The following is a 12,373-nucleotide window of genomic DNA, read 5'->3' as shown; positions in this document are numbered from 1 at the left end:
ACTGAACTGAAAATTTAATGAATTCAGAAAATTTCATCTATGTTTAGAGAAGTTAAGGAAAAAAAGACTAGAAGGTAATAATCCCTAAAAATTACTGTGGTTCATTCAAAACAATTTACTGAGCACGAAACGTGGCAGGCACTAGAGCAGATGGGACTACAACAGTTCACCAGAGTTAGGGGACACTCCCATAGAAGTTCACATTATAAAAGCAGACATATTAGTGTTTAAATCACAATTTAATTACAAAGAACACATAACAGTTTGTTGCCTCTAAGTGCTAAAAGTATGGTTGTGACTTTTTATATTTTCTGAGTTTTCTATTATATACACATGGTACTACTTTAATCTCTGCCCTGAAGTAGCATAAGGGTAAAAAATAAAATCGTATTAACCAAAAAAGCAGCTGTTTTTTAAATGACAATATTTGATGATGGCAAGAACATGGGATTCATTGTCACTGCTTCATCTAAGTAGTTATAATAGTTTTGGAATATCATTTCAAGCATCTTAACAACGTTCTTATACTCTGACCTAAAAATTTTATTTGATAGATAAACCTACGAATGAGATTAAGACAATAAACCAAAATAAGGGGAAAAACTTTCTATATAAATATGCTGCCTGTAGCCTTATTTTTAGGAGCAAAAAAAAAAAGACATGGAAACAAAATTTCTCCAAAAACAGGACGTCGACTAGGTAAACTATGCTATATCCACTCAACTGAAAGAATACCACCCAGCAAGTCTTTTATTTTGTAGTCTGCTTCATCTACAAAGTGTCTTCTTTGCTGCTGCATTCCCAGTACTTAGCATAACATTAAATATTAAGTTATATCTGTATAACATGAGAACATTTAGTTTAAAACTACAAATCATATGATCACAAATCATATGTGATATGATCATACAAACCAAGTGTGTGTTTGTATTATGGTAAACAATCACAGCATAGAAAAATACGCACTGTTAAGAAAATATACCAAAAGGTTATGAGCAGTTGTCTCTGGGAACCTTACAATGTATTTTCACCGAAAGCGTTTATACTTTTGTAACAGAGACGGTGAACTGTGGCAGTCTGCCTGGCTGTTTCACAAGACTGCCTCCCTCGAAGTTGGGAGCAGCCACCTGCCTGAGTTCTGCCCAGTGAAATGAGAGGGAAGTGGTTTACACCTGATCCACTGCGTATCTCCCATGCAATCTTGGCTGTCTTCCCCAATCCACATTTGGACAATGTCAAGTGAATCTGAGAACTCCATAGTCAAGAAGGCTGAACCTCCGTCAGCTTGGGACTCTGCATGATTGCGCGGAGCAGAGCCCCTTCCACACTGGTCAAGAAGTAAACTCCTACCCTGTTAAGCCTTGAGGTCATGGGGTTTACCTGTTGCTGCAGGTACAATAACATTCTTTGAAAATACTTATAGTTAATGAAGAAAATACATTCAAGAAAGTAAAAGATTTTATGAAAATAGTACTTACAAATATTTAAGAAAAGTATGAAATAAGGGAAAGAATAGTCTGGTAGACAGTAGACTACTCTTTAGTTGTCTAATACAGACAATGCTAAAACAAGTTAAACATATTTTCAAAGCTCAATTTTCATAAAGGCAAATGTTAATTTTAAGAGCTAAAGATTACGTTACTTACAGTAGTCACTTTCTCTAGTGAGGTTACTACAACATTTAAACTGTCCCTGTGAAGTCATGTGCAGTTATTGCACCTGTTTCTATTAACTGAATAAAAGAAGAGAATTTTACGCAGAGCCTTAAAATACTGCTAATATGTCTGCCTTGCAAATAGGGACCTGACTGGCCAGGCAGGGTGGTAAGGAGCAAAGCACTGTGACAAAGATCCATGAAGCGGGGGTATGGACCCCATTAGAACCCGAGTCACAAAGACTAAAATGCTGGAAGACAAGCCACTCACATTTCTTGCTTTCTCTAAGTACATTTTGTATCTTTCCTCCATTGCTTTCATATCTTCATCTTTCTTCTGAAGAGCAGCTTCAAGCTCATTGATCTTTTGTACTATTGTTGAAAAAAAAAGAGAGACATGACCAATTTGAAATACTCCCTCCTCACATAAAAAGAGTACATGTATTTTCTAAAGACTGATAAAGAAAACTTAAAAGAAAAACCTTTTATTCCTTCTTTATAGTGAATTCTCTAAAACTTCTGAACTATACCTAAGACATCCCTGTTCATTTTGTATTATTTTTTCTTAAAAATATCAATAATCTGCATTACCAACCTATTTTTCTCCTTTCTAGCAAGTATTTTAATGAGCAAATACAGCTTATAATTTAAGCACAACCATCACAAAATAAAATGTTCTTTCTACATATCTGAAGTTCATTTTAATCTGATTACAAATTTTATTTACACTTCCATATTACTAATTCTATTATATTTTACAATGTTTGATACTCCTATATATCCTTCAGTTCATTTATGGATTTACTTTTTGCTTTAAGATATAGTCATTTATTAATTACTTAAATCACTGAAAATTATCAATGATTTTTACTTGCAACGTATTTATCTTTGCATTGCCCAAAGACTTAAGTACACAATTCTAGCATCCTTCAACTAAAAAGGCAAGTCTTTAGATAAAGTCTGATTCAGGTTTTTACAAATACCCACCATTCTGGTTTACATCTGGCTGGAGGTCTTCAATGAGCTCTTGTTTCTTCTGTAGTTCTTCATGGACCTCTGTTAATTTTTCCCTAAGTAATGCAAAGAGCATGGAGGTTTGGAGCCAGAGAGACCTAAGAATGAAAACTGCTTTCTGCCATATAACATTTGTGGACTATGGAAAAGTCACTTTCTGATTCATAATTTCCTTATCTGTGAAATGGTAGTAATACCTGGCAAGTATTCTAAGGGTTGGTTGTGAGGATGTAAACTGCCTGACACATGGTGAACGGCAAATATTTTAGTTTTTTTTCCCCCAGCCACCCTAACTTTCCTAAGAAACTTAAATATTTTACAGGTTAAACACCCCACATTGCCTGGCAGGCTATAATGGGGTCACAAAGAGTTGGACATGACTGAGAGACTAACACTTTCACTTTTCCTTTCCACATAATCTAGTTATGACAGTTGTCTATTTTGTAAATTCTCAAACGACACTAGCAATTGAAGAATATAGCAGTTTGGGATCATGAGCAGGCAGGTTGAATCTTTTACCATGTGTTTCTTTTCACATTTTGGTGACAGTGCTGAACATTCGATTGCATCAGGGTTTTTACTTTTTATAAACAAAATCAGAAAAGGGTATTAATAACCTTTTAAACCAAAATCCTTCTCTCACATTTGAAATGAAGTATCAGTTTTACTTACATATGAGCTTCCAACTTCTGCTTTAGTTTGCTGGACTATAAAAATTAGAAAGAGTTGCTGTAAGATAACTATTGTGACAAAGGTAAGTTTTCCAGACATCAAAATCTCTTTACTTCCTTTTGAAGATGGATTATATAAAATAATAAATTTTTTAAAACTTTTATTTCTAATAACATACTTTCAAAACATAAAATTTTAGGTATATCTTTACTTCAAAGAAGACAGGAAAGAGAACAGAAAATTAAATTAGGAATAGTACAAGAGTAGAAAGAAAAATGCTTCGTATTTCTAAATACAATGAAAGTAAAATCTGAACTTGAAGAAAAATAGCAAATGCAAGCTGAATGTGATATACTGAGGAGTATCAAACATTTAAACATCTAAAGAATTATCCATCTAAAATATAAAATTTAAGATTTTAGACCTTCACTGAAGAACAGACTTAAAAAACTATATCATGTCTATAATAAAACCTTACCATTAAATGCAAGCACTTCTAATAATAACATCAAAATGAAGCAACTGGATTTTGTTAAAAAAAAATTTTGTTAACACAAAATTTTCTGTTTAAAAGAACAGGAATTTAAGTGGCAACAGTAGTTCTGTATCATCTACCAAATAGATTGAAAAGTTTAAAATATGTAACTGAAATGTATTTTTGATACTAATAATTTTTGTTTATTTTTGGCTGAACCACACAGCATGCAGGGTCTTAATTTCCTCACCAGGAACTGAACCTATGCCCTCTGCAGTGGAAACATGGAGTCTTAACCACAGGACCACCAGGAAAGCTCTCCAATAAATTTTTTACAGTGATAAATTTAAAATCTTTAAAACACTGCGATCCAAAATGTACTACCCCAAAATGATCCCATTTTAAAAATATTCTCTACTGTGGTTTAACAAAATTTGTATTAGAGAGGTACAATACCGTATATATGCACATATGAGATGTCGCCATGCATGAGACGATTTCTATTTTCCAAGCCCCCAGGGAAGAAAGAGAAAATCATATAAAGCATATAAAAGACAGAAAGGAAACTCAACCCTTTCAATCTTCCTTTTCATCTTATTTACTCTCACTCCATAGTTTTCTCTCCCATCAATACAGGTATGTCATCTAACATTCTATCCAATCAAAATCTAACACACCCTTCCTTTTTGTTGTTGTTGTTTTAGTTAAATACATTCTCCCTCAATTATTACTTCTTTTTCTCTCCGCTCAGAAATCAAACTAGGGAAACACTGCTATGTCTACTCACTTACACTGTTTGATCTCTTTTAGGTTCTCTTATCTCTATACCCTCACAATCACTGACCATATTAGAAATGGCAAGGCCATGAGTCTGTATGAAAGGAGGGAAGAATTAAGGGGCAATGTACTTCAAGACTGCTTTAAGATTTCTGTCCTTTGGAGGCTGGTGTGATCTACTATTTCCTGAGTGCTCTTTTGGTAGAAATACTTCCTTGCTCTCTCTTTTCCTCAATTTTGACTGCTAATTACTCTTATTAGGGTTTTTCTCAGGCCAGTCCTGTTTGGATCCCAGCACTACTGTGAAGGTTCAATTGTAGCATGCTATCTATCAGGAATTACATGAATCTAAGGGGTAGCTGTTGAAGAACAGCAGATACAAATCACTTTCCAACCCATATTACTGATTTATAGGCTCCAAACTAGCAAAGTCACTGCATCTATTATGCAGATATATACGGTATTTAAGGGCATCCCCCAGTGATAAGGGTAGCATTTTCAAATATAAGATTAATTTGGGCATCAGGACCAATTACAGAGAGTCCATACACAACAGAAGTATCATAATTTCTAAGTTACTTACACTTTCACCTTCAGACTTGGAGCCTTGTTCTTGTAAAGACTTCTGGAGGTCCTCAATCTGCTGCTGCAACTCTCGGATTCGCTCTTTGCTCAGCCTATTATAAGATGGGTTACATGTGTTTATTTGTACTGAAAGTCAAAGTAGTTAAGGATTCGTACATGTGTGCTAAATTGCTTCAATCGTGTCCAACTCTTTGTGACCCTATGGACTACAGTCTGCCAGGCTCCTCTGTCCATTGGGATTCTCCAGGCAAAAAAACTAGAGAGGGTTGCCATGCTCCCCGCCAGGTGATCTTCCCTACCTAGGGATCAATCCCACTTCTCCTGCATTGCAGGCGGATTCTTTATATGCTGAGCCTCCAGGGAAGCCAGGTGCATTTATGTAATTTAACTCAGAGAGTATGCATTTAAATAGCAACAACCAAAGCTGAACAACTACCTGTGGCTAGATATAATATATGGTACAGTAAACTACTTTCAAGGAAATATTCTTTTAAAAGATATTTTTATCCTAAAAGCATACATGCCCACATTTAAAAGTTTAAGGTACCTTAATGAGTCAGTGGAAAAAGCATAACATTTCTGCAGTGAACTCACTGGAATAAATATTAGAAAACTAGCTCAGTTTTCCTTCAGTTGTATTTTTAATGAATGGAAACTAGGTTTCTGTTTGTTTCAGATTTCCTAGGGTATTGCAAGAAAAGGAAGGCACCATTTTCCAACCATTTCTTCATAACGTTAAAGAGACTGGCACTAGCAACGAGTGTAGCTTTTTAGCTTGGCAAAATCTCATTCTTTATAACCCTGCTTAATCGTTACCTCTACTGAAGTTACCAGCAAGACAGTATCTGTCTTTCTCTTCATATATATGTATACGACAAAACATCCCCTGCTCACTATACTACTACATATTTCGATTGTTATATATATTATATAATAATTACCTATTCACATGTCTACCTTCCTATATTAAAAGCTAAAACTTAGCATCTCCAGTGCTGATACTGAATTATATAAATTAGCAATATTTAATGGTCTCTTTGGGTTTCTCTTATGGCTCAGCTGGTAAAGAATCTGCCTGCAATGCAGGAGACCTGGGTTCGATCCCTGGGTTGGGAAGATCCCCTGGAGTAGGGAAAGGCTACCCACTCCAGTATTCTGGCCTGGACAATTCCATGGACTGTATAGCACATGGGGTCACAAAGAGTTGGACAGGACTGAGCGAATTTCACTTTCAATAGTCTCTTCAAGAAGCTAAAATGCTATTTTTCTTTTGGCTACAATTGATATAACAGTACACATACAGGTTGACAGACAAGGTTCAAGTCCCTAAAATTCCTAGTGATCTCGCAGATCCAATAAAGGTATGTCAAACAAATCCAAATACTTTTATTGCCAGTATGCTATTTATAAGAGGCACAATAGCAATAGTGGTAACAGCACAGACTCTGATGTCTGATTGACAGAAGGTTCAAAGGCAGGATCCAGAACTCACTAGCTGTGTGATTTGGGCAAGTTTCTTAATGTCCTTGCACCCTCAGTTTCCTTGTTCATAATGTGAGATTATCATAGTTACTACTTCATAGAGTTATTGTAAGAATTTCATGAGTTAATATCAAAAAGAGCTTAGAAGCTCACTAGTAAGCACCACATGTTGGTGTTGTAGTATAGTCACTATGCCGTGTCTGACTCTTCGCAACCCCATGAAATGTGGCCCTGCCAGGCTCCTCTGTTCATGAGATTTCCCAGTCAAGAATACTGGAGTGGGTAGCCATTCCTTCTCCAAGAGATCTTCCTGACCCGAGGTTCGAATCCACATCTCCCACACTGGCAGATGGGTTCTTTACCAATGAGCCACCAGGAAAGCCCAAGCACCACCTAAACATAGTTTTTAAAAAATATTTATAAATTTTAAGCACCTCACTGGTATCAAATAAGTACACCATTTGTTTTAAACACATTACTTGTAATCTTCATTACAACCTGCAAATAGGTGCCATCTCCAATTTATATCTGGGATACTAAGTGTGAATTTAAGTAAATGCCCAGTTAAGTAAAGGTGGCATTCAAATTTGATTCCACAATCTATGTACCATCTGTGCACTGGACTCCAGTTGAAAACCAGATTGCACTTTTAAATTTTCTGTCATTTGTGAAGACAGATGAATGAAATTCAAGAACAAGCAAACTGCTTAACAAAGTCTGCTAAAAATAATGGGTAGTGAGAGATGAAAAAAACAAAACCCGAAACTTGCACAAATCCTAATTATCTGAACTACAATGACACCTTCCGCCTTTGTGAGTCACGATTCTGCGGCCAGGTAATGAAATGGCTGTGACTATCGACCAGGAAGGAGCATCAGTCACCTCTGCTCGGTTTCCAGTTCATTCATCTTGCGGTGCTTCTGTTCCAGCTGCTCCTGAAGCTCCTCAATACGCTCATTCTCAGTACCTTCCTGCTGTAATCGAAGCATCTTATTTTCATGTTGCAGTCGAATGAACACCTCCCTGATGTTAAAAATCAAAATTTCTTTTTAAATTTTTTAAATATAAGAGCTTAAAAAATTCTTTAGTTTTTAAAAAAGAAAATTTCTATCTACTCAACGGCTGTCATTTTGAAATGTTACTAAAGTTTCTAAAAATTTTCTTTTAAAAAAAATGTACATTCTAACACTATGTCTCAAAAAACAAATAGTAAATTTTTAAAGGTACAAGATTATAGATCAATAAATGTTTATTATGCAACTCTCTAAGATATAATATGAATTATTTTATTTGATAATTTAGAAACTATTCACATTAAAGTAATATACAGCACATCCTTAAAAAACATGAAGAAAAAGCAACAGATTTAAGAAATTACAGTCTGCCTAAAATTTTTAAATATCCTTTTATGCTAATGACTATCTTTAGAATTCTGTTTCTAGAAAACATTAAAGATATATATACATTTTTTTTAAATGCAAATGATAGGAATGGTGTTAAATTAAAAATAATGCTCTACTACCTGCTGCCCTCCTAAATCCCATTACCCAAAAGCAACTAATTTCAATTAATCTCAATTTCTGTTCTGAATGCTAGCATGATAACTTTAAAAATATAGGCTCATAGGACTATTTTTAAATGATTAATATCACTGGATACTACTAACTAAAAAGTGCAAGTTAGTTTCCAGCCCAGCTTGTAAGGAACTCTATCTTAACAGCAAAAAACGAACAAACTGAAAATCAACAACTTACAAAAACTATGCAAAATGAAAGAATTCAACCACAAAAGGCCAATTTATGATTCCACAAATATGAAATGTCTATAAAAGCAAATCCACAGAGATAAAGAGTAGATTACCAGTTACCTGGAGCTGGCATTGGAGGGGAGGCAGGAATGGGTATCTTTTGGGGAGGATGAAAATGTTCTAGAATTAGATAGCAATGATGGTTGCACAACTTGTGACTACTAAAACGTACCGGACTGCATATTTGTAAATGCGTGAATTCTATCTCAGTAATAAATAAAGAGGAGGATGTGAAGTAACTAATAAGTAAAACTGTTGCCACAAAAAGTAAAAGAAGACCATAAAAATACCAGGTAAGTCAAATACCTAGAAGTAAAGACAGCAATAAAATACCAAAATAAAAGTTGGGTCAAGAGGAACCTCTAGAATGTGTATTTTAACTCTGGCTTACTCGTCCTGCAATTGACAGATCGTCTCCTACTCTGTTTCACTGCCGGGAATTTGAAAACTATGTATTTAAAAGGTTTTCAAGAGTTTAGGAAAGGAAATTCCTGTCCATTAAATAACTGTCATTTTACAGTGATATCAAAGAGTTTAAGGATAGAAAAATGAGTTCTACACAATAAAGGCCATGTTACAAAAAACCAGAATATGTTATTCAGCTAGTAAGTGAAATTTTATTTCTGGTAAATTTTTAAACTGCTATAGCAGCAATAACAATATGATTTAGAAAGTATAAGCAGATGAGGCAAAGTTTTTTCAAACTCTATGACTCATAAAGAGAAAAAATAAAGGCTTAGAAAATTATGAAAAGAATTCACATTTCTAATATTAAGTATGGGTTGTCAATTGATAAAAACAAATTTACCTATATTCCACTGGCATAATCTCAGCAGCAAGATTCTCATAACTTTTTGTAGCAGATGCATCTAAACAGTATCAGCAACAAAAAAATAGATTAATGTCTCAGTATGCACCATTAAAAAACCTTTTCTAAATGCAACAAAATCCACCTGCTTGGTTTAGGTGATCCTGTTGTACTTGTGAACATCGAAGCTCTTCATTTGTTTCTTTCAGAGTGTCACGCTGTTCTATTAGTCTCTAAAAAAGAATTATTTATATAAGCAAAATATTTAATTCTGCCCCAAAGCATCGTACTTTATACTTCAGATAATTTACCTTAATATGTTAATCTGATAATTGTTCCCTACTTGATTAAAAATAACATTTTAGTTTTAGTGCTAAGGGGTAATTTTCTCTTGCATAAATCACATAAATAACAAGACTTTATACAACACAAAGCTTGTGATTTTCCCACTAGATAGCTTATCTTTGAACCAAATGAATGTAATTATACAACAGAGTACAAAAATGTAACTGTAGAGTAATAAAAGCATATGGACTTTGGAGGAAACAGAGCGTGGCTTGAATCCAGTTTTACAATATATTTCCAGTTGTATTATTTAAGGCAAGCTACTGACTCTTTGGCTTTAGATCTTTATCATCAAAATACAGATACTGATTCATAAGCCCCTAAAAGGTGTTCTGAGTAGTGAATGAGAAGTTTGTCTAAAATCTAGAATACAGTCTAGTGTGTAAGAGATGTGAAAGACTTGTTATTTCCTTCTATTACTATAAACAACATATTGGAAGTATGAATCTGTGAAAAAACACTATCTCCAAGGGATAGTATGCTAGGACTTCATGTCATTAGCTATTTTATTTTACTGGACTGGATGAAGCACAAGCTGGAATCAAGACTGCCGGGAGAAATATCAATAACCTCAGCTATGCAGATGACACCACCCTTGTGGCAGAAAGCAAAGAGGAACTAAAGAGCCTCTTCGTGAAAGTGAAAGAGGAGAGTGAAAAAGCTGGCTTAAAGCTCAACATTCAAAAAGAGAAGATTCTGGCATCCCGTCCCATCACTTCATACAAATAGATGGGGAAACAGTGGAAACAGTGTCAGACTTTATATTTTTGGGCTCCAAAGTCACTGCAGATGGAGACTGCAGCCATGAAAGTAAAAGACGCTTGCTCCTTGGAAGAAAAGCTATGACAAACCTAGATAGCATATTAAAGAACAGAGAAATTATTTTACTGACAAAGGTCCATATAGCCAAAGCTATGGTTTTTTCAGTAGTCATATATGGTTGTGAGAGTTGCACCATAAAGAAGGCTGAGCGCTGAAGAATTGATGCTTTTGAACTGTAATGTTGGAGAAAATGCTTCAGAGTCCCTTGCACTGGAAGGAGATCCAACCAGTCCATCCTAAAGGAAATCAGGCTGGAATATTCACTGGAAGGACTGATGCTGAAGCTGATGCTCCAATACTATGGCCACCTGATGTGAAGAACTGACTCACTGGAAAAGACCTTGTTCCTGAGAAATATTGAAGGCAGAAGGAGAAGGGGACAACAGAGGATGAAATGGTTGGATGACATCACCAACTCAATGGACATAAGTTTGAGCAAGCTCTAGAAATGGGTGACAGACAGGGAAGCCTGGTGTGCTCCAGTGCATGGGGTTGCAAAAAGTTGTACACGACCGAGCCACTGAACTGAACTCGTTTTATTTTACAGCTGACAGTCAATGACAAATTTCTACACTCTGAAAAAAAGGCTCAGGTTTAAATGATTTTTCCAGAACCTGGAAAGTAACATAAAATTGTATTTTAAATGTTGATTTACGGGCCTAGATCTGATAGATAGAGTGCCTGATGAACTATGGAATGAGGTTCGTGGCATTTTACAGGAGACAGGGATCAAGACCATCCCCAAGGAAAAGAAATGCAAAAAAGCAAAATGGCTGTCTGGGGAGGCCTTACAAATAGCTGTGAAAAGAAGAGAAGCGAAAAGCAAAGGAGAAAAGGAAAGATATAACATCTGAATGCAGAGTTCCAAAGAAGAGCAAGAAGAGATAAAAAAGACTTCTTCAGTGATCAATGCAAAGAAATAGAGGAAAAGAACAGAATGGGAAATACTAGAGATCTCGTCAAGAAAATTAGAGATACCAATGGAACATTTCATGCAAAGATGGGCTCGATAAAGGATAGAAATGCTATGGACCTAACAGAAGCAGAAGATATTAAGAAGAGGTGGCAGGAATACACGGAAGAACTGTACAAAACAGATCTTCACGACCCAGATATTCATGATGATGTGATCACTAATCTAGAGCCAGACATTCTGGAATGTGAAGTCAAGCGGGCCTTAGAAAGCATCACTACGAACAAAGCTAGTGGAGGTGATAGAATTCCAGTTGAGCTCTTTCAAATCCTGAAAGATGATGCTGTGAAAGTGCTGCACTCAATATGCCAGCAAATTTGGGAAACTCAGCAGTGGCCACAGGACTGGAAAAGGTCAGTTTTCATTCCAATTCCAAAGAAAGGCAATGGCAAAGAATGCTCAAACTATCGCACAATTGCACTCATCTCACATGCTAGTAAAGTAATGCTCAAAATTCTCCAAGCCAGGCTTCAGCAATACGTGAACTGTGAACTCCCAGATGTTCAAGCTGGTTTTAGAAAAGGCAGAGGAACCAGAGATCAAATTGCCAACATCCACTGGATCATGGAAAAGGCAAGAGAGTTCCATAAAAACATCTATTTCTGCTTTCTTGACTATGCCAAAGCCTTTGACTGTGTGGATCACAATAAACTGTGGAAAATTCTTCAAGAGATGGGAATACCAGACCACCTGACCTGCCTCTTGAGAAATCTTTATGCAGGTCAGGAAACAACAGTTAGAACTGGACATGGAACACCAGGCTGGTTCCAAATAGGAAAAGGAGTACATCAAGGCTGTATATTGTCACCCTGCTTATTTAACTTCTATGCAGAGTACATCATGAGAAACACTGGACTGGAAGAAACACAAGCTGGCATCAAGATTGCTGGGAGAAATATCAATAACCTCAGATATGCAGATGACACCACCCTTATGACAGAAAGTGAAGAGGAGCTAAA

The 12,373-nt window shown here is 35.8% G+C and overlaps 1 protein-coding gene across 1 annotated transcript in view; it reads right to left on the bottom strand.

Moving 5' to 3' along the window:
• The window catches only part of HOOK1 (hook microtubule tethering protein 1), a 70,229-nt gene that overhangs the window by 7,930 nt on the left and 49,926 nt on the right, over positions 1 to 12,373 (bottom strand). Inside the window, exons 13-19 of the mRNA XM_018044771.1 lie at positions 9,420 to 9,507; positions 9,275 to 9,335; positions 7,542 to 7,682; positions 5,176 to 5,269; positions 3,341 to 3,375; positions 2,642 to 2,724; positions 1,926 to 2,026 (exon numbers count right to left, since the gene is read on the bottom strand). Of these exons, the coding sequence (XP_017900260.1) occupies positions 1,926 to 2,026; positions 2,642 to 2,724; positions 3,341 to 3,375; positions 5,176 to 5,269; positions 7,542 to 7,682; positions 9,275 to 9,335; positions 9,420 to 9,507 (603 nt within the window). The remainder of the gene's footprint in view (positions 1 to 1,925; positions 2,027 to 2,641; positions 2,725 to 3,340; positions 3,376 to 5,175; positions 5,270 to 7,541; positions 7,683 to 9,274; positions 9,336 to 9,419; positions 9,508 to 12,373) is intronic.

Source organism: Capra hircus, chromosome 3 (assembly GCF_001704415.2).
Source record: "Capra hircus breed San Clemente chromosome 3, ASM170441v1, whole genome shotgun sequence".
Lineage (NCBI taxonomy): Eukaryota > Metazoa > Chordata > Mammalia > Artiodactyla > Bovidae > Capra > Capra hircus.
This window is presented reverse-complemented; position numbering and strand designations above follow the sequence as displayed.